Here is a 27775-nt window from a genome sequence, read left to right as displayed (position 1 = left end):
GGAGAAATACTCCCACTGTAACAGGGATGAGCAAACTGCACCTCTGCAGTAGTGAAGGAATTCCCTGCATTATCTTTCCATAAAAAGCCACACCAAGTTTTGCTCACCAGACTAATGCTGAACAGGTTGTTACTGCTCTCTCTCACTTAGACTCCTGCTCAGGAACCAGGTCCCAAAGGAAAAGATTCCGCCAGTGCCCAGGGCGGTAGGTGCTGGCCCTGCATCAACGCCCCTGCTCCTGCCCCTGTGGCTCAGCAGGACACTGCTATGCTCCCGGCCCCCAAATCATGTTATCTGACCGCAGTTGGTGGCATCAGTCAAGTGCTTGGCTACAGCTCGGGGGGCTGTGGCAGAGGTGGAAAATACTTTGGACCCTTACACTCTCAGGCAGACCTTTGCTTCTGGCTGCTGAGGAGAAATGGGGACACCCTGCTGGGGCAGGACGGGGCAGGGCGGCCCCACAGCCCCGGGCTCAGCCAGCCCTCTGCCCTTGTGCTGCTCCCCTGCTCCAGGCAGGGGTCTGCCCAGGCAGCGAGGGTCTGCCCAGGCAGGGGTCTGCCACCAGGCAGTGAGCAAAGGGCACAGCTGGGCAGGTCCTCGCCCACGCCCAGAGCCAGCCGCACGTTTGGGACAAGGAGTTTGGCATCTTTTCCCACGGGCTCCTCAGTAGTGTGGCACCAGCTGTCACCAGTGCTCAGGGTGATGTTCTGCTGCCGTGTCCTGGAGACCCTGGCTGGGGAGCAGGATGCTGGGGAGCGCGGTGCACGCAGCAACCGCACACTCGGCACTATGGGCACATGCGTGACACCAGCCGCGTCTCCCCTCCCAGGGCTGTCAGCCTGCTGCACACACAGTGCTTTATTTCCCAAAGCAAGACAGCAGCAGCAGGAGGGTGGAGGGGGCCCTGAGTGCCTGTGGGGCAGGAGGGGTCCCCCTCCTCACGCCTCAGGACAGCTTTTGGGTTTTGAGCCAAAAAGCAACCCCACGCTCTGCTTTCTACACGTTTGCTTTCCCTGCCAGCAAGCAGCTGTGTGTGATGGCGAAGCATGGCTGGACAGCTCAGATGCGGCTTACTCATACCTCTACATAATAGGTGGCTCAAAATCTTTTTTATTGTCTTGGCAAATTCTGCAGTCACACACAGAAATGCCTATTTTGAAATAGTCTGCGGGAACTTGGAAAAAGAAAGTGACTACCTTTTATTTACTTGTTTATTTAATTATGGATACGGTTTATTTGTCTCTTGGTGTTATCCCATGCCATAACCACCTTGTCTGTTGCTGTTTACCGGCAGGTGTTATATTTAGCCATGTGTCTGTGATGGCCAAATAGCTGTGGTTTTTATTTTCTGTGGCAGCAACAACTATTTCTAAATATTGCAAATCTGCTGAGATGTATGAAAGTATTGAAAACTTAAGGGGGAAACTGCAGATCTTGATTTTTACTAGTTTCCATGGATCTCTTGCTTAAAGCACATCAATTTGCAATGAAAGTTTCCCTTGCAGTCTGAAATTAATCTCACATTTCTTAGCTGTTGGGAGTGTGATCTGACCAGTAGCATTAATAAAAATACTGTAGTTCAAAGGACATACTTTCAAAGGACATCAAAAGAAAGATTTTTCTAGCAATAAAAACCAGAGTAACCATCACACTCAGCAGTGCAGGGAATGTGAGGCTGGAGTGTTTTCTTTTCATATGATTAATTTTCTATACTGGTAATATGTGCAAACAAATGCAAAAGCACCTGGTCCCATGTGCTATGAGTGTCCGCGATCATCCCCCCATGCTCCGTTTAGCACATGTGTTTGTGCACGCTCAGCGTGGGAGCCTCCGAGTGCCATGTTCCAAATGTACATAAAATTTAAGGATAATCCAAGAATAATGTGAAGTTGGTACTTTTGAGCCTTGAACCTGCTCACCCATATGCAGTGCTCTGGCTGGGTGACAGAGTGTGTGGCTGGTGCTTGCCCCCCCCAGTCGTGGACCCTCCTGCCATGCTGGTGCAGAACACGGTGGAGAGCAGCGATCTGGTTGAGGGATCGCCAGGCTCTCTCACTGCTGCACCTCCCTCGGTGGCCGTTACTTTTTAGGCCCTTTCTTTCCTCTTTTCGCTCTAGAGCAGTAGCCAAAGGTGCTGCACTGTGTCCCTGATCTCAGGGATCCTGGCAGAGGTCAGCTCCGGTCTCCTTTCGGGGAAGACTCCAGGTCAGTCGTCTCCTTCCAGCTCTCTGGATCTCAGGTCTTCACCTTGGTATTGCTGCACTCAGGCTTGAGTTTGCCTCAAAATCCAACAGCACCAGCCTTGTAATTTCAATACGAGACCCACGCTCAAAGCTCACCTGGGGCACCACTGCTCTCACTTGTGCTCAGCGCAGTCAGCATGATTTGGGGAGGTTGTGGCGGGCTTGGTTTGGCTGGTTGCTTAGGGGTGCTGACAGTACTGGTGCTGCCGCACTCACTGCTGACAGAGCCCAAGGGCAGGTTTCATTATGGGGCTGCAAAGGCAATACAGGCAAAGAGCTGCTTTGAGCCAGTGAAGACAGCGTGCCATTGCTCTGCCGAGGGGGACAGCTACACCAGCAGTGCCTTTCATAGTTCTCTTGCACATGATTTCTGCCACTGAAGAGGATTAAACATAAAAGAAGTGAGTTTCTTATGTATCCGAATGTGTTTGATACTCCAGCTTTCTTGGCGGAGATAAAATGAGCAGAATTTTCCACCTGGCTGGTGGTCTTAATAATTATTCTTTTTCACAAATTCTGCGTTAGACATGGAAAATACAACTGTGTTTTCTTTGTGGTGTATTGATTTCTAAGGACAAAACAACTAAATTAAAAGATCAAAACAAGCTAAGAGAGTATAATGTGGTTTTAAGTAGATTTTTTTGAATAAGTCTTAAAGAGTCACACTGGAGATCCATGTAATTTTCCAAGGTTTTGAGTTGCTCTTCTTTCTTAGTTAAATCTAATGGGTAAATTTCAAGTCTTTTTCTGTGATCCAGTAATAATCATCATCATCATCATCATCATCAGCAGCAGCAGCAGCAGCAGCAGCAGTATTTTTCAAGTGGCCAAGTACAAATGAAAAGGTCAGTACATTTAAAACCAACAGAAGAAATCTTCTTCTCACAGAGTATTGTATCTCTCTGGAATTCACTTCTGCAGCAGATTTAAACAAATAGGTTGGCTAGAATAAAAAGAAAAACTTTGGCAGAATCATTTTTTATCCATTTATAACATCTGTGGCTATGCAAGCTCTGGCCAGTTATATCTGAGTAATTGAACACCCTGTGCCAGGGCAGAGGAGGCTGCGCTGTCAGCTGGCAGCATTGTGCCTTCTGCGGGGCTGGCTCCGGAGTGCGGGGGCTGCTGGCACAGGGGACACTGGGGGACCCGAGCAGGTTTGCTCTTCCATGGCCACCCTGTAAACTGCTCGTTTACCACGGGGAAATTCCTCCTGGAGAACGAAGGATTCCCAGGAGAACCTGGACGTCAATGCAAAATTTTCAGAGCCCCCAGACACAGTGGAGTGAAATCCCACTGCCCTGGCAGTGCCGACGTTAGCAGCTCGCTGGGTGCTGGGCACCCCAAGCAGTGCTGCTCCTCCCCAGTGAAGTGGGAGCCTTCAGCCACCCTTCCCTGCTCATAGGGGTCTGAACCGGAGCAACAGAGCAGGTGGGCAAGGGTTTACTTCAGCCAGGCTGGCTGCTGCAGTTTCCCCATTTTTATCTTAATTGCTGGCCCCAGATCTTGAGTGTTATCACTCATATCACCACATCTGAGGTGAGCGCAAATATTGAGAGTTGTAAGAGAAGGAAATAATAATAATAATAATAATAATAATAATGAACAAAGCTAAGAGTCTGTTTGAAAATGCTAACAATCTTTTTATTACAGCAAAGTGAATAATAGAGATTTTTCATAACAAAGCTGAATTGGAGCTCACTGAATTTTTTTTCCTGTGAAAGATGTGTTTGGGGCTTTTCGGAAGAATGGAGCTTCACTTAAATGTGTTTTTGTGTTTTAAAAAAAATAATTAATTGCAATTAAATTTCTGGTGGGAAAAGTCAAGATAAATAATTTTGATTGTGATAAATAATTTTGATTCATTTCAGCTATCACTTTGATCAGCAGTGAATGGGCAGCGGAGCACTTCCCAGCCCAACCAGCTGAATTACCCACCTTGTCAGCCTCTGTTCCACCAGCTGCAGGAGAAAGACACAATGGTGCTGGCCCTATGGCCATCAGGCAGAGAAACAGGAGGTGAAACCGGTATGGCCCCCCAGCCATCCCAGTCCATACCCACCGCCTGCATGCTCTGCCTCCCCAGCCCTGACCCAACGCCAGCTCAGCAGGACTTCTCCTGGAGCCTTCAGCCCAGAGGGCTTGTGCCCGTGAGCCAGGCACTGGAGATGGAAGTGCTGGTCTCTGCCTTGGGAATGCTGGGGGCAGCCGGGAGGAAGCAGGGCAGGGAGGGTGGGCTGCAGTGCAGGCAGGGAGGCGAGGGCAGGACGGCTCCTGCCAGGCATACGCCAGGGCTGCCATGGGAATGTCAAATATGCCAGTGCAGGGTTGCACTAGACAGTTTGATCTTTGCTTTGAATTAATGCCAAAGGCTGGTAATCATCATTATATGCATATTCTATAAAAATGCAGTTTGTGACCCTAAGCATTGACTTGGATAACCAGCACCAAAAGCTGGTGTGACTGCTCAAGACTTCTCTGGCACCCCTGGCAGCACAGGCAGGGGATGGGAGCAGCACGGGCAGGGGATGGGAGCAGGACAGGCAGGGGATGGGAGCAGCACGGGCAGGGGATGGGAGCAGGACAGGCAGGGGATGGGAGAAGGACAGGCAGGGGATGGGAGCAGGACAGGCAGGGGATGGGAGAAGGACAGGCAGGGGATGGGAGCAGGACAGGCAGGGGATGGGAGCAGCACGGGCAGGGGATGGGAGCAGGACAGGCAGGGGATGGGAGCAGCACGGGCAGGGGATGGGAGCAGGACAGGCAGGGGATGGGAGCAGGACAGGCAGGGGATGGGAGCAGCATGGGCAGGGGATGGGAGCAGGATGGGCAGGGGAGCCAAGGCCAGTGGGTTGACTCCTCTTGCTCAGGCTGCTCAGATTACAGGCTCACTTGGAAAATGCAGCCAATCCTTGGTGAAAGCATAGGTTAAATAAAATTGTTGGGATGCTGCTTTTGGATGTGAGTGAAATGAGAAAAAGGAAAACAACCCAGCATGGTTATTTCTGGTCATTCACCTCAGTGGTATTTACTGTCTGGGAACCACTGTTCTGCCGAGTGCATCCCTGAGCAGCCTCTGCACCCACTGCAACAAAACATCAGCCGCCCCTCCCTCCTGAGCGGGCTCCTGTGCTGGGCAGGGTTATTTTTGCTTACTGGTAGGGGCAGCTGGAGTCTAAGTGGCACGTTCCCAACAGGAGGAGGTGGCATATTATACTTTTAGTGAAGTCATTGGTTTTGTTGTGGAAAAAAAAAAATTGCTTTCTGTTTCTGTCTGCAGTCCTTCCTATTCCCTGTGCAGCTATAAAAATCTCCAACTCATATATAGGAAATTATAGTTTAGTATGTCCAAAACTCCGTGACACATCAGGCCACCTTTTGGGAAAGAAGGTTGAGGTGACACCAGAGCAAATGTGCATTTCTGGTCCATGGTGCTGCTGCTGCTTTTCTTCTGATTAATCAAGCGTAGAAAAGGACGTCACAGAGGAGGGGAACGCGCTTAGTGCCAGTGTACACCACAGCATCAGGGCAGGGCGGTGCTGGGGGGGGCTTGGCGTGCTGCTCGAATACAGGGCAAAGCAGCTGGATCAGAGTATTTCTGAGGCCAAAGCAGAGATGTCAGACTGCAGAATTGCTTTAGTGAATGTTCCTACCCCAACGAGGTGGCTAGCTTAGTATTGCCTCTTCGCAGTGTCCCCAGCTGTCACTCTTTCTTTCCTGTTTTTCTGGGAGCGGCATTGCCTTTCCCTTGGCAAATGACCCTGATGCTCAGCTGAGTTGCCCTGGTTGCTCCAACGCCTTGAGGCTGTTCCTGATGCTGGGGTGGAGGTTTGGGACTGCATAAGTGATCCTTAACGAACCAGCTCCCTATTTCCCTAGGAAATGCCTTCCCAGCAGTCAGTTAATTGCAGCAGGGCTCGCTCAGAGCTCACCGCACAGGCACGAGGCTGGGCTGCAGTGGTAGGATGGAAGCCCATGGTCCCTGCAGCTCCCAAGGATGGCAGCGGGGGCCAGGCCCCCCGCATGGTGCAGCGATGGCTGGGCCAGCAGGATGGGGGGCAGGGGCTGCTGCAGCCCAGGGTCTGTGACCCACCGCCGCAGCCTGGCAGCCCCAGTGTGAGACTAACACAGCCGTCCATGCATGGCAAACCCAGAGTTAACAATTTCCAGGTTTCTCTTTGATTAACTTGGGGTTCTTTTCCCCTTTTTCTCCTTTTGCCTGCTCAGCACCTGTGCTTGCCTGTGACCACCCTCCCATGCCCAGGGCAGAAAGGGCTGAAGATAAGGTGGCCTCGGAGGTCCCAGGCACATCATGATACTAGGAAAAATTTCTTCACTGCAAGGGCTGTCAAGCATTGGAACAGGCTGCCCAAGGAGGTGATGGAATCACCATCCTTGGGAGTATTTAAAAGATGTGTAGATGTGGTGCTTAGGGACATGTGTTAGTGGTGGGCTTGGCAGTGCTGGGTTATTGGTTGGGCATAATGATCTTAAAGGTCTTTTCCAACATAAACGATCCTGTGATTCTATGAGACCCAACAGGGAAGGGTTCGTTAGCACAACCTCGTCACCTTGAAGGAGATGCTTTTAAAGACAGCAGTTTACGAGGAGGGTGTGCGAAAAGGCATCTCACAACCCTGTCAGCTCTTTGGCTTCTTGGGGTTTTTTTAGCACTGTGCTGTTATAATCCAGTGTGATGGGTGAGAGACACCCAGGAGATGCCTGGGGAAGTTCCAGCTCATGTATCGTTTAGATAAATTTTGGTAAATAAGAGGCTTGGGAATTCAACAGCCTCCCCAGCATGGCTGGCAGCCAGCTCAGCCCGGCCCTATCTGCCAGGCTCAACCAAACAGGACTGAACAAACGCTGCCGCTGGGATGCCCAGGTCCTTACACCTGGGGGACATCCAAAATGCATCACCTAATACTGTCATTGCTGCAGATTAGGGTGTCATGAAACTTCCTAAATTAAACATACTTTGGCCTTTGAACAGCAAAACACCCCTTGTGCCTCCAGCCTGCACTCCCGGTGCCCAGCCACTGCGGAGGGGGTGGAGCGTGGAAGTCCCTGTCCAGGTCCCCAGTGCCCTGGTGCTGCTGCTGCCTTTGCCTCATCACACAGATGGACCCTGCACCCAGTGCCTGGCCCCTGAGCCCACCACCACCCACCCTCAGCAAAAGCCTGGGGGAGCTGAGATTTATTTTAAGCCTTCAGATTTATGCTAGGAGTGTCCCACGACGTTTCCAATTTGCAGGATTTCTTGTGTAATTATTTTCTTAGCCACCCCTCGCTGTTAACAGTTTTTCTTATGAGTCACTAAATAATGTGTAATTTATACAGCTGTATTTTGTGTTTGGAATAAGCATTTGGCTGATCAGGCATAGCGAAGAAAATTTAGGATTTTTGTAGAAATCTGTATCAAAGCCCATTAGAAGCATCAGAGGTGATGTTGCTGTAAAAGAAGCAGAAATGAATGTCACTTTTTTGTAATTAACCACACAGTGCTATGCAGGTGAACCTCCTGCTTTGGAAACATTTTCATTGTCTATTAAATTCAGTGTGACTTTCCTGTAAGCATCGCCCCCTTGTCTTGCATTTTAGACTATAAGGAACTCCAGCATCCACCGAAGCAGCACTGCTGGCAGAGTGAGGTTAGAGGAAAACGACCCGGCATCCCAAAAGACAGCTCAGTCATTTCCAGCAGATCGTGGTGGTGCCTCTGAACTTGCAATGGTTTTGGACCACCCTGCCAACAGCACCTTTCTACCCAGTGATTTAAATTAGGCAGTCCTAATTAAATCTTTGAAAACTGACATAATAAAAAAAAGAGGTAAATTTTAAGTCCTCACAGCTCTGGTGGGAACTAATGGTGCTGCCATCAACTGCTGTGCAGTAGATGGATTAGCCTGGAAATTCACTGCTGTGCCTCGGGGATGCAGCTGCAAGAACTGATGGCCATCCCCACGGTGGGTGGCTGTTGGCCAGTGCTCGGGCACACTGGCAGCAGCAGGGGGGACCGGCCTCTCCGTGTGCCCACCCCAGGGCAGTAACGCTGGGAGAGCCTGGGGCTGTGCAGGGCTGGGAGGCGGAGAGGTGCCAAGGATGGGGGCGAGGGTGCAAACCCATACCCAGCAACAGATGAAAAAAGCAGCTGGCACAGGGAAAGCAGCTTAAGATGACTTTTGGGAGCAGTCAGGAGTGATGTACAGGCAGTGTTCATATTGTGCTGAGGACCACCAGATACCTCCTGCGGTGTGCATTGCCACCTCCCCCCGATAAAAACCAGCAGCCATCAGAGGTGACCGAGCACAGGTCCAGGGGAAAAGCCCAGTTCAAAACTCCAGTTTAAATGTATGGCTGTTGCAGGCATTTGTGCAAGGTTGAAATGTGTCCCAGCAGCTTTCAGAGCATTGCAGCACCCAGAAATTAACTGCTGCTCCACGGACCCTGCAACCTGCCAAAACACACACCAAGGGAAAAACTGCAGCTGGTCAAAGGGCTGGAGGCTGCAGCCTGGCACACAAGGATGCCAGGTCCTGCCAGCTGACAAAGTGTTGACGCCACGGCTTTTCCCCAGCCAGCGTGCTGCTCCACGGAGCCTCCTCTGCCTGGCAAGCTCCCTGGTAGTGGGTGGCACAGGGCCGGGGCAGGGGACGAGCATCCCCAGGTGCCCACAGCCCTGTGCCTGTCACTGCCCAAATTCACTGGGGCTGCCTCACCAGCAGGCCAGATTTTGAAGCAGCAGTAGTTTTTAAAACAGATCAGATAAAATCTGAGGGTATACAACACTGCAGAAAACGTGGAAAATGGGCTCGTTCTGACCTCTAGAAAATGGAACCAGATTTGATGTTTTTTACTGCTTTGTGCTATGGCCAGCTGGGGAAGGAGTAAGGGTAGTGATGCTCCAGCATCCTCCTTGGCTCCTGTGCAGAGTTAATGCAGTAATGAGTCGCTTGGCCTCACTTCTGTCATTGGATAAGCCTCAGGGCTTTTTTTTTTGTCTTTCCTGTGGCTATGATGAGAGCTTTAGTTGGTGCTAAAATTAAGTTTTTGGACTACATCTGAAATCTTCTGGCAGCCGCCAGAGTCACAGTATATTGAGGCAAAATTTGCTGGATAATTTTGAAAAGACCGAACAACAAGTAGCTGGACTACTCTGTCCGTAGCAAGAGGCAGATGTTTGTTATCGGGGGAATAGTCTTATATAGATCTGCTATATACACTTTTAAAAACATTTGTTGTGTAATTAAGCTGCAATTTCCACTGGAGACTCATCTGGCCAACACTCTGCTGTGTACTGCAGGCTGGCTTTTGCTTACAATGATGGCATCTGGGGGGTCTAAACTTGGATGTCTGTAGAGTTAGGGAGTCCCCAAAATGTTTGCAGGCCATGCAGAAAGTGCAGGACTGACTCAGTGCTCAGGAGGTTATATCTGAGGGTTGGCTTTGTGCAATTTGTGAGCACTTCATTTCTTCCTGGCTTGCTTCCTCCTCCTCCAATCAATAATGTAAAGTATTTTGAACAAGGAAAAGATCTTCCAGTCCACCTCATCTCATTGATGTTCTTGTTATAGGTACAGAGAACAAGATGACTACACAGAAGGGTCCCAAAGCTCCATTTCTTTGCAATAAAAACAGGTTTTAGGGGACCCACTCTTTAAAGTTGTTTTTCATAGCTATAAAAAGAATATGGAAATGTTTCCCTTTGGTATGTCTACATCCTTCCCACTAAATAAGTGATTTCCTTTTCTCTTTGCTGATTAGGAAGTTCTCCTCTGGAGGTTCAGCTTTGATGTCTCGGGAAAAGAAAAATCAAGTTAGCAAATCTACAGGAAAGAATTAGCACAGCCCTGTTCCCTGGGCCTGAAATTCAGGGATTAACCCTCTGATTTGATTCACACTGGCTTCAAGCAGGATAAGAGAATGGGAACGCAGCTGGCTTATTTTCAGCTAGGGCTGCATTCCCTGCCCGGAGCCCCTGAAGGGCAGAGCGAACTGAGCGATCAAGGATGCTAATGGCAGTGTCTTGGGAAGCCTGGAGAGCATCACACAGTGCTACCTTGGCTGCGGGACAGGCACGGGGCCTCCCGCCACCCCCACGGCTGGTCCCCACCACTCACTGCCCTCAGACTGCTGGCGCAGAAGCTGCTCCCAGGGTGGATCCATGCTGTGCTGTGCCATGCCATGCTGTGCCGTGCCATGTCATGCTGTGCTGCACCATGCGATGCCATGCCATGCCGTGCCATGCCATGCCTTGTCGTGATGCAACTTGCTATGCCATGCTGCACTTCACCATGCTGTGCTGTGTTGCACCATGCCATGCTGTGCCATGCTGCATTATGCCATGCCATGCCATGCTGTGCCATGGGGCTGCCTGGGACTGCCTAGGGCTGCCCTCCCCACGGCCCCTCACTTGGCAGACCTCACTCTGCCATGGCAACTGGCCCCAGCTGGGCCTTTTCAAGGCAAAACTGGGGGTACAGTAAAAAATCCGACACCCTTGCCAGAAATGAGGGCAGAGGTGTAGAGGGAAACCCCTAGTTAAGATGTATTTGCTGTGTATTCCTCCTCCCTGGAAAACTCAGCTGGAGTAGTTCTACTTAATACATTTAGGGTTGGTCAAAGTTAATGTGACACGGAGCTGTGCTCTGCATGTTTTATTTTCTGAATAAAACCCTTTGTTCCCGCTAGTCTGGCCAAGCGGTGCCCCAAGCACCCTCCCTCCAGCCCCTGCCACAGGCAAATTAAAGCACATCTGCCCCTGCGAGGCACAGCAGCAATCCTCTGGGGCAGGACCGCCTTCCCTTCTCCCACCCATCTTTTAGGGCAGAAACAAAATCCCCACTCAGCATTTGTGTGAAACCAGAAACACCCTCAACAGCCAAGAGCCCAGCTGGTGCCCAGCGGTGGCTGTAGCACCTGCATCCCCCTCCCTGTCCCCGTGGGCTGGCAGGGACAGCAGGAACCCACCAGCCTTCTGAGCCCAGGCAAGGGCAATGTGTTCAAGGTCTAGGTCTGAGCACTATTTTTCCATTTCCTTTCATTAAGCAAAACCTCTGCCTTGTTTATCTGAGCTATAAATAGTTTCCTCCGCGTCTGCATTTGCTCTTGCTGTGGTCAATAACAGGCGGTGTCAGGGTTTGGGGGTGGGGTTTTTAAACCTGATTATTTTTTTGCCTATCTCTATGTCAGAAGAGAGTGCAAAAACAGATTAAACAAGGAGAGATTAAAGTGAGAGATGTATAAATGGGCCTAAAAATAAACCCTGGGCTTCTTAAGCCAGCACGGGTCTGTTGCACACAGTGCAGCTCAGTACCTTTAAAATTAACGAGTCCCTTGATTTCTACTGATGATAGAAGGAGCGTGTATAAATCCTCTGATGAAAGCAGAGTTCAGCTCTGTGTATAGGACTGGGGAAGGGGGTGAATAAGCCATTTCAGTGGCTTTTACCAGTTGTGGCTGCGCTCATTTCCAGCCCACTCACAGGGCACAGAACATTTATTGGGTTTATCTCCGAGTTCAGTTGCACTTAACTTTATTTATTTATTTAAACCACCAGTAACATACATACACCCCAAAAATGGATTTTTACCCTCTCAGCACACATTTTCCTAGCAGCAGCCCCGCACTTGAGCAGTGCCGGCCCTGTGCGCAGCCGGGAGCTGCCGAGTGGAGCATGTCTGGTGTGAGGGCACCCACGTACTCAGGCCAGGCCGAGCCATGCCGTGCTGGGCAGGCTGGGCTGGTGCAGGGACAGCCGTCCCGCTGCAGCACCCTGTGTCCCCAGAGCTCCCGCCGCCGGTGCTGTCCCAGCGAGTGCGGCCTGGGCCCGCACGCCTTGCCTGAGCCAGCAGGTCAGTAGGCAATAGTGGGTGCTGACTCTGTCATCCCTTTTTTCTCAGCTGGAGAAGGGAGAAGCTGCCTTCTGCAGTGCTGTGTATAACCTGGGACTCCAGGCCACTCTGGAGACCTTGCCTAACACTGCCCAGGAGCCCTGCGGGGTGGCCGTTCATCAGGGGCTGTGGGGAAATGGCCAAGACCAGCATCATGAACAGCAGCTGAGCAAAAGGTGTGGTGAGGCTCCCCACTTTCCTCCCTCCCTGATGCACACTTCTCTTAGCAGAGAGCAAAAGGGCTTATACCTTTGCATTTGCTTGTTTCCCACTTTTGGTGTATGAATGTGCCCCCGAAAAACTGGAAAAAGCACAGCACATCTGGATATAATAATACAGAATCATAGAAACATTTAGGTTGGAAAAGACCTTTGAGATCATCAAATCCAGTTAGTCCAGGGCCGCCAAGGCCATCAGTATCCCTCTGGGCAGAGTGGGAGCCACCCAGATGTCTGGGGAAGCTGCTGGTGCTCGGGCTGGGTGCTGGGTGAGCTCCCAGGTACACATGGAGGGCAGGGACAGAACCGCCACTGTTGCCAAAAGGTAAGAACCTTTTGTTTGTTTCTTAAGTAGCACTTGCTCTTTGTCAGGGTGACACAACACCTGGTTCCTTCAGTGGGGTGATGCAGGGCTGTGGGGCAGCATCTTGCCATGCAGCCTCCCTCAGCCGCACTCCCCGAAGCGGCTCCGCAGGGTGGGAGCCTCTGTCAGCCCATCAGCCACTGGGCCCGCTGTGTGCCAGGCACACGGGTTTAGGGATGGTGCTGGTCACCAGCGATTCAGCAGTGCAAAATTCAAAACCATTTTTGAATTTTCAAAACCCTCCTCTCATGCAGGGCAGCCGGAGAGGAGCTCCACTCCAAGGGCTGTCTGCATTTGCCTCTGAGTGCCTGGATGGACCTGGGTGGCACGAAAGCCACTGTCGCGGGGTCATTGTGCAAGACCTGCCCGGGGAGGAAATGGAAAATCACAGATCAGGGGAGACTAAAGCTGATTTCTGAACAGGGAGGTCATGCCTGAATAACGCAGAGGAATTTTTGCTGATGCTCTTCTGCTTATGCAGCCCGGCAGGGCGGGGGGAGCTGCGCAGACAGGCCCTGCGTGCCGTAATTAGAGTGTGTGTAATTTCCTATCAGAGGCATTAGCAGTACGTAAGGTGTGGAGTAATGGAAAATGTGGAAAGCTGGCACACGGGCTTGAAAACTAGCTAAACAAGAAATAACTTTGTGCTTCTGTAGGTGTATAATTGAGAAGTGTCAATTATATACGGTTGGTGCCTAAGAGGATTACTGCGCTACAGAAAAGACTTCTTTGTCTGGAAAAATTACTAGTTGATAATGGAGATATTCCCCTCCCTTCTCTATTGTGTAAACAGTATTCGTGTATTTGCATTACCTTCTCTCTTGTGAAAATAGAAATGCATTTGCTTGGCATGTGTGTCCCAGCACTGCCAGTAGTTTAACTGCTTCACTGCTGGCACCTGGCTGCTGCTGCTGCTCTGGAAGTCAAAAACTACTGCAAATTGTAGCAGCAGGATGAAGGAGAAAACCAAAGAGCTTACATATTCCTGTACGTTTCATTTAACATGCAGTGTCAAGCATACTTACCATTAGTCACTGGGAAAAGCTTTCCGTTCCTGCTTTCATTTACAGACAAAAATTACTTTTTTTTGTTTTTCCCTGGGGAAAAAAAAATAATACAGCCAAAAAAAAAACGGTTAGACTAGAGGCTTTGTGTAAATTTTTCACAAATAAAGGCTATTAGTATTTATTGACATACAGGCACAAAATGTATGAGGGGGAACAAAGACTTTTAAACGTAGCAAGTCTTAGAAAAACTAAGGAAGTGTTTCCTGAATGAATTTTCAGGTTGACAAGCTTAATCCAGCATATGTGCATTGAGTCGTTGCCCTCTGCTACAAGCCTCTGCACAAATTAGAAATTGCAGTCAGAAAGCCTCCGAGCTGCAGACCACCAGCGCGTGTACACGCCATACCTGTAGTACCAACGAGCAGCTCGGGTGAGTGGCCTAGAAGGGGCATTACAGATTTTTGTGACATAAATTGTGTATAACTTGTAGAAGCTAATTCTGAGTGAGCTATAAGCTGAAAGAGCAAGGATTTTTCCCTAACGCTGGTTTGAAACCCTCCCAGCATTCTCCATAACGTCTGGTTTTTCATTGTAGATGGATCGCCTTGCCTTTACACTGTCTGTTCTTTATATGCTTTTGGGGTGATGCCATATATTATTACTTTAAGGAAAAAGCCAAGGGAAGACTGGGTATTAATTCCTATCAAAAGCAAACCCAACCACCCCCTCCATCTCCGAAACAAGGCCCCTTTGATTACTGAGTTTTGAGCGACTGGATGGTGGACGGTGACGGCGCAGTGCCAGGGGCTGCTGCCTGCTTGCTGCCTTCACCCAGGCTCAGGGGCTCAGGATGCTTCGCTCCCAGCTGGCAGAGACACGGTGGTGAAGGCAGAACCGGATTTATCCGAGAGTTTCTGCTTCTGGCCTTGCCAAAATGCCTGGTGCTGTGCAAGTGCCCTGTGGTGCGCTCTCGGGCTGCTGCTGACAGATGGCACCTACGGGGAGGTTGTTCACCACCGCACTTCTGAGAGCAGGGTGACGGTGGCAGGGACATGGTGGAGCTTCCAAGGGGCCCAGTGGGAAACTGGGGAGAGCCCTTCCCAAATCTGAGGCTTTTACAAGACCTTTTGTCACCAACTTGGCCACATGTGGGGCAGCTCGGGGCAGGGAAGCTGGGAGGGACGATGCCGCAGTAGTGATTACTCTGGGGCTTGGGGCCAAGGGGTGTCATCCGTGAGCAGGTAGGCTTGCTTGACTTGCATTGGCAGGGGTGATCAGACCCCCCTTCCCAGCAGGGACCCCCATCCCTCCCCTGAAAAGCGAGGAGCGAACTGCTGTGGGACAACTGAGCTTCAGCAGCTTTATAGGTTGCAGCGCTGGCTGGAGCTCCCTGGGAAAAAGCAACGCTGCGAGAAGTGCTGCTTGTCTGTGTGTCAGGGCTCGTGTCACCAGAAAAACATCCCTAAAACTTGCACCTCGCTGTTCATGGCATCATGCTGGCCAGGTCTCTGGCAGAGGTGGGGTGAGATGCTCCGGAGACACAGAGTCTCACGGCCGCCCCAGGGGACAGCCCCATCTGCCCTGCAGGACCGTCCCTCACCCCAGGATGTGGCTGATGTTGTAGAAGAAGAGAGAAGAGAAGGTAGAAAGCAAGTATCACTGGACCCTGTGGGCACAGACCCTCGTACAAGGGCCAGGGCTGGGGGTGCCACTCACCCCCAGATGGTGGCCATTCACTGAAGCCCCATGTGAAAGTTCTCAGCTCTCAGATTTTCCATTCTAGGACAACTTTATATGACTGTCTTTCCACATCAGGTGATAGCTTAATAACAAAACCTAATTAGAAGCAGAGTATGAGTTCTTTTGTTTAAATAGTTAGGTATAAAATACTCATCAAATTGTTCTTCTCTGCTGCATGTCATGCAGGATTGAATCAAGCATTGCCACCTGTGAGCTGGCTGGGTTTCCTCCTTGAAGAGGTCTTTTGATGTCTGTTGCCTTCTGCCTGTACCTTGGGCTGCCTGTGCTCACCTGCAAGGGCATTTGGTCCTGTACAGTAGCATCATGGCCACAGGGTAACAGCCCCACAGATACCTTCACCTGCCAATGTTGTATTTTAAATTCATTACTCTAATTTGGATCTTGATGTCTGGTCTGGGGTGAATCTCTGACTCACATTGTCCAGCGACACCTTGAGTTTTTCTTAAATAATTTAATTTATACCTTCAGATTTGCCAGATTTCTGCTCTCAGACAAGGAGGTTTTCTCACATACCCTCTGCTTCAAAGTGTGGATTACCTTTGGCATTGCTCCCTGTGTAGCCAAAGAACAGATGAAATCACTCTGAATGTCACAACTTTCTGTAAAGCACAGGGAATCCTAATGGCAGTGTCACATTTCCGAACAACAAAGTAACAAACACCGGGCTTAGTGAAATGTCGTGATCTGAAATTAACCCTTAAAATGCAACTAGGACCAGTGGGCATCAGGAGTGGTGGCCAGCATTCCCGAGCACTGGGGCCACCTGCTCAAATGCTGCTAGGGATTGGTGAGCACCGAGGTCTTCCTTGATTCCTCTGGTGTCCCTGCTGCTGGCTGAGGGAACTGTGATGTACATTTGCAGAATGCTTACCCTTTAGTTTCAACATCTTTGGTGCATATTTCTTTAAAAGTTTATATTCGATCAAGCTCACTCCGAATGTTATCTTTTTTTCTGATTTAATTTAATCCCAGGATTTACATTTGCATTTAGCAGTGATCTTAAATGCAGTAAAAAGATGGGCAAGTGCAATACCTAGAGGAAACGTGCAACGTCCAGCAGCAGCAGCCTCGTCTCTGCCCTGCCAGAGCATCCCAGCAAGGGCCACCAACAGTGCCTTGGGACAGATGAGAAAGTCACCCCAAGTCTCAGGTTTTTCTGCTAGCTAAAACCAGGCAAAGATCAACATCATCTTCCGAGAGAAGGAAAAAAAAGGGAGCTCCGTAGGTCATATGTGTAATTCAAGGATGGAGTTTCAAAGTCTGGAGTTAGAAATGAGAGCCGAAGGCTCTGAGAGGTTAATCTATTGCTGAAACCATGCCAGTGACTAACTAAAAAGATCTGTGCCAAAAACGTAAAAATGATGAATCATTCCTGAAAGTCAGAAAATGTTTCATAACTTGCATGACTTCAGACAAACTCTCGGCATCCTGTTTGCTATTGGCCTTTGTTCTAAGGGTTTTGACTTACTCATCCATTGGCAGGTTTGCCCTGAAAGCATGTAGGCTTGACACTTATCTTTGAAAAAGCTGAATAAATAGAGACATCATTTTAACCAAGATGTGTGTATTGTCACTCGTCTTTGAGAAGGAGGAATACCTATATTCGCGTATTTCCAGGGCCCCAGTGCATGGCTGTTTATGTGTGCTCAGCGCCGGTGTGGAGCAGCGGATAGTCACTGGATGCCGTCACACCTGGACATGAGATCCCCACCACCAGTCCTTACCCTGCACAGCCGTGCCCGGAGCAGGATGCGCGGTGCCTCTGTGGGCATTGCGAGCAGGGAAGGGACCAGTCCTGCTGCTGGAGGGGATTTGTCCAGGAAGCCTTGCCCTCTCCCTGCAGCGAGGCTGCCCTGGGGTGCTCTGCAGGTGCCAGGCATGCCGGGGGCTCTCTCCATCCCGGTGCTGGTGAGCGGTGAGCTGGCCAGGAGGGGATGCAGTGTGGCCGAATGATGGTCTGAGATGGAAAGTAACACCTGGGGCCACTGCCTTTCCATCAGTCCACACCTTGTGCATGAAGGACATTTTGTAAAACGCCAACAGAGCACATACTGCACAATAGTAGTGACATTATTTTTAAAAAAAAAGGGGTGTATGTGTGTGTGTATGTGCATATATATATATATATTCATACATATATAGCTTGCTGTGGTTTTACAGAGAAACATGAGAGTTTCTGGCTGTGGTTAGTTTGCAGTTTTAAACAGACCTATTCAAAGACTTGAGGAAATAACTTATGGCTAATTTGATGGCAGCAGAATGGGACTTCAGTTTTCTGCAGGACTTCTAGTAGTCAGGGATTGCTCAGTGGATCTTTTCTTCTTCCAGCAATGGCCTACCGCAACAGTTCAGAGCCAGGAAAGAGAAATCACTCGTGGGGACTTCTGCACTGACCCCATTTCTCTCCCTTTCCCAAGGCAATAGTCTACAGCATCAATTAACCCTTAAAGCAAATGCACCACCTCTTGTGTTGGTGTTCATTATTTCTTTCCTTCTGCAGCTCCCTAGAAGTTCCCCCTCAGAGTCAAGTGAGTCCCAGGCTGCTGAGAACAGGCCTGCTTTTTCTGGTGGCATTTTGTGGACCCCTGGATCTTCAGGGATCTGGGAATCCCAGGCCAAAATCCAGTAGCTACTCATCTGCTGCGAAAGAACTCCTGTATAATGCGTGATCTCAGCCGAGGGGAACCTGGGGCTGCTCCGGGTTCCCCGTTTTCAGATGCCATTATTTTACCAATGCCGAAGAACAAATATTAATTATTGAATTATGCTTTAGGAGTGACATTAGGGGATGCAATTACTGTCTTGCCTTTCAGGCTGAGGAATAATTGCTTTATGTAATAGACCCTCCCCTGGGATTCCCTTATGCATTTCCATTTGCTGCAGTTGTAGGAAAATTACTGGCTTCACAGCAGGGCTGTCTGTCTTGACGGTGTGGTACGGTCGCTGCACGCATGAATTGACACGCAGGGGGCCTTTATTGCAGTGGCTGGCGCGCAGCCCTCAGTGGCAGAGCGTGCTGTGTTAATTTGCTTTCGCTGGCCCCAAAATGGTCATTTTCCTCCTGCTCCCCTCTGAGACCCTGCCTTGTCCGGTTTTCTTAGATAAAATCCATGAAGCCTGTACCCCTCCCCTATAGATGACTCAAGGGACCGGTGGGTATTGCTTATGTGATCGTGCCTGCTAGGTCCGCGTGTAAGATGGTAATAAAAGCCCCTGTGTGCAACTGGAGAGCAAATGCAGAGCCCTAAGTGCAAAGCTATGTATGTGTAGGTAAAATGCCAGATCCCCTTCACCATCACCTGCAATGGGGCTGGGCCATGGAGGCAGCCACCGTGGGGTACATGCCATGGCACCCCAGTCCTGATGGGGGATGTGAGCCTCATGCTATGACAAATACGAACCAAACCTAATTTTACAGCACTGCAGGGTAAAGTCTCTTTCTGGGGAATTAATTAGAGGAAATGTGGAGGCAGTGACCATGGTATGCAAATCAGGATGAATCACAGTTACTGAAAAGGGACGAGTTTCTGTGCTGCTGCGGTGTGGGGAGAGGTGGGTCAGGGTGCTGGGGCCAGGAATCGGGGGCAGGATGGAGTGACTCAGGGTTGCAAAAAGTGTTCTTTTCGGCTGCCCAATCCAAAGTGTCCTTTTCTTTGTGTCAGAAATAGGTGTTTCTTGCCTTCACATCAGGTTTTATCTCACGTTTTGTTGTCATGCAAGGTGCCATTTCACAAAGTGGATTTCCACACTGAAAAATGCAAATTTAATTTCTTGTGGAAGACAGTTAATAAATGCTCCTCAACAGTTACCCTTGTTAATAGCTCTTTAATTCTCTAATGAATATTTATAAGCAGTCACCTGAAAGCAGTGAACCTTGGACTGTATGGACCAGTATTTCCTACTGATTTAATGTGAAATTTAAAAAATGGCTTCCTTTTTTTTGTGTGTGTGTGTGTGAAAAGCGCAGTGAAACAGCTGAACAAGGCGAGGATAGCTACCAGCTCAGGGTGCATTTTTTTAACGTATGGCAGTTCATGAATCTTTCAAAAATCTCTTGCCAGAAGTCCATTCAGGAGGGTACGTTGAAGGCATATCAGCAGCGTCCGCCCGTTTTGGGGATCTGGACACATCCCTGCCCATCGTGGCAGTGGCTGTGGGCCAGAGCTCCATCGAGCCACCTCCAGGCAGAAGCTCCCCTCGCTGTCTGCTGCTTCCAGTTTATCTGGTGACTGGCAAAGAAAAAAAGAGGGTTCAGGCAGCTGGGCCCTGTTTTTGGCTGGCTGGTTGTGATTTCTTACAGGGAGCCTGAGTATTCTTGTAGCACTGTGCTTCTAGGTGGGTTATGTTCTCATCCTACTGTATATCTAATGGCCTGTGGGAATCTCCTTATTAGTAGTATAGTCGTACAGCATAATAGCTTTGATTCCTGTTTGCTAGCCATTGTACGCGGGTAGACTGCACAGATGATTTCTGACCCAAAGAACAAAAAACTGCAGGGAAACACTGCCTTTTACCTATGTAGCAACATAATAAATGGCAAGATAAAGCAGAGTATTATGCAGAAATTTCTTGCATTCAGTGACATTTTCCGTGTCTTCCCTCCTTCCCTCTGTTGCTCTGTCTACAGCGATAAAATGCCATTTAGTAGAGGTAGCTATCTGTCTCTCCCTGCATGGAGCCTTTTTTAATTCAAGGTGCTGCGGTCTGACGGCTGAGGCTGATGTCTGCATCATGAGCTGCCAGATGCTTTGAACCGGGACATGTTTTGCTGCATAGACTGTGTTCAGCTTCCTTAAAAACAAAGGGAGAGTTTTGGATAATTACCTCCCAGCATCATTCCCTGGGGGGAGCTGCCTGGGTCCTGCAGCCACCCTCAGGCTGCCAGGGGCTGGGGACAGCATCGGGGCAGTGTTGGTGCCCTTCTGCTCCCCCAGCGATGGATGCTGAGCTCCAGCTCCATCTGGCTTAACCTCAACTGCAGGAGCCTGCCTGACAGGGTGGAAATGTACCATTTAATGGAGCAAAAAAAGCAAGAAATAGATATTAAAGATTTCATGCTTAAAATGTAAAATAATTATATCCTTGTTAATTCTGCTTTGAAGCTGCTGCTGCTGCTATTGACCTCACTACACCATTCTGCTTATTTTTGCAACAGCTTTTGGTGCACAAATCATGAAAATCTGAGTGCTTGTAGGATATGGGACACGTTTATCCTCAGAAGAGTCCTGTTTCAGGGCAGTGTTTGGATATGCCTGTCTCCATGAGTTATGCATATGAAGGTGTTTGAAGTTGCCCCATTCCTGTGCCTGGGGAGCCTCCGGTCACCCCATGGGTGACACACTCAGGACAGCGCCAGCCTAGTTGAAGTGCAGCAGATGCCAGCCTTTGCTGAGCATCAAGGCTGTGCCCACCCTCTCGGTAAGCGCCCCACGTTCCCTGCACCTGCCGCTGCCCCTCTACGTGGGCTGCTCTGCCTGCTGGCGGCCCGGCTGGAAAAACCGGGACTGAGGTGTGGCGAGGAGTGAGGCGCTCACCGCAGTGCAGGCAATGCTCCAGCCTCCCAGGGCCATGCAGGCGTCCCCAAAGGCACCTTGTAGCAGTTTCCCTCAGGGACACTTGTGTCCTCCCCTCTGCAGAGCTGGGCATGGTGGTCCCCTTCTTGTCCCTGGCTGACCTTCACGAGCCCGGCGTCAGCCTGAGACAATGCCACAGCAAAGGCACTAGTCCTTTTGCAAAGGTTCAGTTTCTTTGGGAGGATGACCACTCAGAGCAGAAAAAGTCCTGAAAATGCAGCACGCACAGGCAAGAGCAGGTGCTCCTCAGGGTGGCGGGGCACGCAGCAGGGCCTGGACATGGGCGCGCTGTTTCCTCGCTCCGCTCGAGTCGCCAGCGGAGCCTCTTGCTGCATCAAAGTTGTCTCCTTAGGACTTTTATCTCTGTTTGACTTGTATCTCCAGCAAGGAACAGAGCCCCTCTGTGAGGTTTCCCACGCCAGTAGGAAGGCTCTCAGAGTTGTTTCCCTACCAGGGAATTTGCATCCGTGCTCTCCAGAGGGTTTCAGCAAACTCCCAGGTGCTCACAGCTCCTGCTGCCCCAGGACGCCTGCCCCTGCATCCCCCTGCCCACAGCACAGCCCACAGTGTCAGTCTCTGAAGGCTCGAGTTTTGCGGATCCCTTGCCTGCAGTGGATGGTCCTGTGATGTTTCCCACTCACTCACAAATCCCAAGGGTCCCTCTGTCTTCTGAGGAAGAGCCAGAGTGGGTCCTGAGCAAAGCTTTGCCTTTTTCCTTTGGAAAGTCACATGCAGGTACGTGCATACGGGCAGCATCCCGTGTAACCTCTCCCCTCTAGTGACTGTGAGCTACGGGAATGGCAAACGTGACCTGTCTCTGGGAGAGCAGTGCTGCAGATGAGTGTCCTCCCCCAGCCAGGGCTGTCCCTGGGACCCCTCTGCTCCCCACCACCTGATGGCCGTGGCTGCAGTGCCAATGCTCCCAGCGCCTGGCTGAGCTGATGGCCCCTGCAACGGCAGCTGTCAGGGGGATGCGCTGCCTGCCAAGGAGCTTTGCAGGGAACTGGCTGTCTGTGGTTTGAAGAAGTTTAAACTTGCGGGTGCTTTTCAAGCAAGCAGAAGACAGTTTGTCTTTTATTTGTCTAGAAATGATGTCGCCTTATCAGACGTAGAGCCAGGAAGCAAAATAGTGTAACGTAAAGGCTTTCTGTTGAAGACCATGGAATGGTTGTTAACAGTGTTGTCACACTTGACTTAAAAAAAAAGAAAATTCACAAAATGAGAAGGAAAAAGTGTTCAACAGCTCCGTCCCCAGTGTGTCTAGGCCAGATCTAAGATGTCTGTATTACTTTACTGACACCATCACACCTAGCCGCAGTAGGACGGCTTTGCTTTCGCTGCGCGAGGGAGCCCATCATACAGAGCGCTGCAGGGGAAGCTTTGCCCCATGCCTGGTTCTGGCAGATGTAAAACACCGCTGGTGGCCCTCACAAAGGCAGGGCAGCGGCACAGGCTGTGCCTGCAGCCCGAATCCCTCACCTGGGCGGCCGCACCATCTCTAGGCTGCCAAGGCCAGGGCAGCCACTGGCCTGACGCAGCCACAGGGCTGTCAGAGGTGGCTTTCTGCCTCCTCCATCCTGCTGTCTTCCAGAACTGGACCTTGCTGCAAGTTCAGGGCTGGAAGGACAGCACTTCTGCTCAGGAAAAGTGATTCCGTTCCAGCAATGTGCTCATGGATCGGGGTCTGGCAAAAGCTACCCCATCCCCGAGATACATCCTACAGACATAGCTGAAGGCAATGGGCTCTGTTCATTGCTATGAACATGGTGCAAATTGTGGAGATTGGTTTGTCTGGGCACTTTTTTGCTCCAATTTTCTTGTTTCTTCTGGGTTTGAGCATAAAGCCAGCAAATAATAGAGTATTTGAGAAAAGAAACATCAAACACGTTTAATACTGTTTATCCAAGGGATGCCAGATGAGCTCATTTGGAGGAAGATGTTTAACAACTTGCCGTGCCGGTTGCAAACCGGTCGGGTGGGGAGAGCCAGGCCCCTGCTTGCCCAAGAGCAGCGGCAGCGGCGGGTGCTGCTGGGGGTGTGGGCGCCTGTAGCAGCAGTGGTCCCCCCCTGGGGCAGGGGCCAGCCCCTATGGCCCCCCCGGCCCCATGCCCCACCATCAGCATCACCCAGCCACACAGCCACAGACTGCCTGCCCTGGTGGGCTCTGGGCATTTCCACCACTCTCCTCTTCAGGGTTGTGTTATCTGCTGGGCATCCTCTGGCTGACCTGGAGAAGATCCTAAGGCAGAGTTTTGTCACCGATTTTTATAAAATGGTAGAAAAGCCTGTGTGAGGAGGTTATTGGCTTCCTTGCTGTGTTAGCTTTAAAAAAAGCCAGTAATGTAAAGCACTAGTAAATGCCACATTTGGCACTCGCTATGAAAGCAAGCCAAGAGGCATGCAGGGTAGACAGGAGCAGCAGTCAAGGGGAAGGAAAAACAAGTAAAAAACTTCAGCCGGAAACCACAGAAAAGTTTATCTGAGTGTGAGCTGGTGGGAGAGAGCACGGCCAGAGCAGAGCCCTGGCTCTGGCGTGGGACATGTCCCAGCCTCCTGCCGAGCTGGCTGCTCAGGTCTGTGAAATGCTGTGGCCTTAGGGGCAAACACATTGCCCTGCAATTCTGGAAGAAAAGTATCAACACTCGGAATAAACAACTTGTTAAAATGTCATGAAGGGCACCTATGCCCGAGCCCTTTGCTGAATAGCTCAGGCATGGCACCCGCCCCTGCACAAGGGGGTCACTGCAGGCACCCAAACCCTCCTGGACAGGCAGATCCCTCCCAGCCTGCCATTCCACCAGAATACTCTATTCCCAAATATTATTTCACCCTTGAAGATGTGAAAATCCACCAATTCGTAAGTGGAAAAGTAGCTGTTTGCTAACAAGAGCAACATAGTTTGTGATCACTGGCTGATAATAATATCCAGCTTTAGATGTTCATGATCAATACAAATTAACTTTTCAAAAGGAGTTGATTAAAAAGGACACAGTCCGTGTTTGAGAGCATTCATCTGAATTTCAGATTGTGTTTCTCTGATAGCATCCATCCATATTATCCTGAAATTTACTTTTGCTACGCAGGACTTTATGGAAAAAAGATGAGAAATAGCTGCTCTTCAGATGCAAAACAGCACATTTGCGCGTAGGCAAATTGGTTATTACGTATTAAGCTCCTACATATTCAGTATTAAAGTTGGTTGAAACATTTCTCCCAGGAATTGTTTCAGCAGAAGGGTACAGCTTTCCCTAAATTGTGCTTCTAAAATGGTATTTTGAAATGAGAAATTTCAAATTAGAGTTTCACACTGAGATTTCAGAATGCTGGGACAGCTCATTTAGCTGTTGTCTGAGCTGAAATCTTGTGAAACTACTCAGTGTCTCCACTTCTCACCCTAATTTTGGATAAAATCAAATGTCAAAATGACAGCAATTCCCACAGCAAATTCCTCTCTCTGGCTGGCTGAATTCATTCCTTGCCATGTGTTAGACGGTGCCGAAGGCAGGTCACCACATGCCAGAGGAGAAAATAATAGTAATTCTTCCCAGGCTGATGTGGCTGTAGAGGGGAAACTGAAGCAGGAGCAGCACAACACCATTAGTGCATCGTGCTGGCTGTGGCAGCACCTTCCCTTGCTCTGTGCCTCCATTGCTCCAGTACCTCTATCACCTCCATCACCTCCAGTGTCTCCAGTGCCTCCAGCGCCTCCAGTGCCTCCTGCACACGAGTGGGTCGATGACCTGAAGTTGGATGCAATCACCTGCTTGCCCTGCACCTGGGTTAGTGGAGGAGAGGCTTTTCCAGGAGCAGTTCAGGGCTTAGGCATGCTGAGCCTGGTTTTGAAAGGACCTTTCTGTTCAGCAGTGGTGGAGTGAGCCAGGGAACTGGCCTGGGCTCACACGTGGCTCATCGTTAACGGTTGGGCTTGATGATCTTGAAGGTCTTTTCCAACCTAAATGATTCTATTATTCTCTGATCAGTCTGTGACTGAGGTCATCTAACAGAAGGAGAGACAGGAGAGGCAGAGACACAGGATAGGTCCCTCCCTGTGCCTGTGCAGTGGGTCCAAACGCAAGTCTGTGCTCTCAGCAAGTGAGCTGAGCCCCGGTGCTGCAAAAGATGGCAGCAGCCAGCAAAGGCACGTGGAAGTTGTGAAATCTTCCACTTGCCTTTCTTCCTAAATACTGGAGGATATACACCCACGGAACTGCTCTGTAGAACGACCCATTCATTTGCAGATTGAATGATTTGCAACATACAACCTGAGTAGCTCTGGTCAAATATGAAGCTGCTAAACTAACTCTGCAAGAAGGAACTTTCCCCTAGAAAATTAGCAAACTGTTAGTGGTGAAATGGAAGATAATGATGGCATTTAAATGGACTCCACTTACCCTAGCGCTTTACACAGAGAAGAATTGCACCTGTGGTTGCAGTAGGTAAAGTAATGACTAGGAACACGTAGTAACGTCCGTGGATCTTCCTGATTTGGGCTGGTAACTGCCCACCAAGTCTGAGATGGGGGATCTGAAAGCTTGACAAAGCACAGGTAAAGAACTAGTACAAAACACAATATTGTTCTAAAGTGTTGTCAAGTTCATGAACGACCTTTAGCATTCAGATGGTGTGTTGCCAGCTCTGTTTTTATGCCTGGAGCTGGGCAGGGCTCTCAGGGCTGCTCTTGTGCTGGTAGCTGTGGGCCTGGGCTCATGGCAGAGATGGGATCAAGGCTTCAGTGGGCTCCGCGTCCGCCTTGCTTGTCAGCCCCTCGCTGCTGCAGTGTGCAGGAAGCCCCCTCCCACCTTCCTCTGCCGCGGGCTGATTTATGTTGCTGTTTACTCCCTGGGCGCTAAAGCTGCTGGGAACAGAAAGGTCTCTTGCCTGGAATCAGCAGGGCAGGACGGTGTTTTACAGCCCAGGATGGTTTATGGATGCATGGCTGTGAGGGGTGTGCGGGGCAGGGAGCGGGCAGCCCGGCAGCACGGTGACTGCAGGAGGACAGCGCAGAGCTGCAGTGCCAGCAATGCTGTCGCTGCGGCAGTTGTTGGCCGCACCTTGCAATTTATGGAGGGCACGTTTCTAAGAATAACAGCTGATGATTTCACTAACAATGTCTGGCACCGTATAGCTGCTGGCAGAAATGCCACATGGTGTCATGATGGCATGTGATAGCTGTTATCTCTGCCTGCCCAAGAGGGGACAGGCGGTGCCACTGCAGTACGTCTGGGCACCTATCTGCTCCTCTGAGGCAGTGAACTTCTCCAGCCCCAAACGCACAGAGCAGACAGTGCCGTGGTCAGAATAGTGATTAGTCTGCATGTTAACAGTGGCCCAGCCACACTCGTCATGCAGCTAGCATGTCATGCAGTGGCACAGCAACTCTGGGGAAGCCCAGCAGAGTCAATGCCTTTGGCACCGCGCTGCCAGCCTTCCTCTAGCTGCTGCAAGCAGGTAGATGAGTGCTCTTGAGAATGGAAACCACCATCCTGTTGCAAAATTATCTTTGTCTGCATTTATTGTATTTGCTTATTCCAGGGGAGGCCTGCTTCCTCTGCTGCCCAGTGGAGAGGATTTCCTTGTTAAATGTCATCATCATAAACACCTGCACAGTATTTACTGTAGCTGTGCTGTGTTTTTAGCTCTTGTATGGCTTCTTTCATTTCTAGTGCCTCAAACAGGAGCTGACCCACACTTTCCATTCTTTTTCCATCCCACAATATTTGAGTCAAAACAAAATGCAGAGACCTGGCAGGATGATGGCCATCTTTTATGCTTCTCTTTCCCAGTCAGGCTATCAAGACTTTGTCAGAAATGACAACGTCTGTTCTTACAAAAAAATCCCACAATACTGTGACACTCAGAAGCTTTTTCCCATGTGATCCCAGGAAACACAGGCTGAGACCATTTACATCAAGGAAGCATCTGCTTTAAGTGTTTTGAGAGTTTCAGGTCAAACGCCTGATGTTCCGAGGCATGTTTCCAAAGGTGGGTGGCGTGTGCCCAGGGCAAGCGCTGCAGCCGTGCCTGCTGCCAGCCACCGCCACAGCCGCAGGACAGCGCGGGGCTGTGCCAGGCTCTTCTCCTCCAGCTCCTCTGCAGCACCGAGGGCGCTCAGGCCAGCAGTGTGAGCAGCATCCGCACAGCTATTTTGGCAGGTATGGGTGCACAGGCCACGCTGAAGTTGCTTTCGGAATCCTAGCTGTGCATGCATTCTCATCACATCACTTGCCTTTTTGTGTATGCTCAGGACTTGAGAAATAAGCTTTGACATTTAGAAAAAAACAAACCCAAACAGAAATCAAACAAGAGATTACTGATAAAAAGGAGTGAGCAGCTGTCAGGCCGGACAATGAATGCTGCACAAAAGAAACACAAATCTGCTGAAAATAATGCCTGAGAAGCTAAAGCTACATCACTGGTATATGGGTAGAATCGGGTAGAATTGTATTTTCTGAAGCAAATATATAAGCTTTTTGGAAACATCCAATATTTAAAACCAGAAGACACAAATTCGATTTCATCAAGACCTTTGAACATGCTGCTTTTACATTTTACATTTTCCATGTGAGATGGGAATATTTTCATATGTTCTGCAGGACCACATGCTTATACCATTTATTGTCTCAGAAGGTCTGTGAAGGTGCCAAGGTGTACCATTCCCTCAGGCTTTCTGTTTTGCAAAACAGTGCTTGCACCTTCCAGATGGAGCAATTCTTTGA

The 27775-nt window shown here is 49.9% G+C and overlaps 1 protein-coding gene across 1 annotated transcript in view; it reads left to right on the top strand.

The window, feature by feature from the left end:
* Window positions 1-27775, top strand: part of LOC308069532 (uncharacterized protein) — a 91835-nt gene that overhangs the window by 26960 nt on the left and 37100 nt on the right. Inside the window, exon 2 of the mRNA XM_080401937.1 lies at window positions 12146-12679. Coding sequence (XP_080258063.1) covers window positions 12585-12679 — 95 coding nt within the window. The 5' untranslated portion in view covers window positions 12146-12584. The remainder of the gene's footprint in view (window positions 1-12145; window positions 12680-27775) is intronic.

This window comes from Falco punctatus (assembly GCF_963210335.1).
Source record: "Falco punctatus genome assembly, chromosome: 9".
Taxonomy (NCBI): Eukaryota; Metazoa; Chordata; class Aves; order Falconiformes; family Falconidae; genus Falco; species Falco punctatus.
The sequence above is the reverse complement of the archived record's forward strand: the minus strand, read 5'-3'. Positions and strand labels throughout refer to the sequence as shown.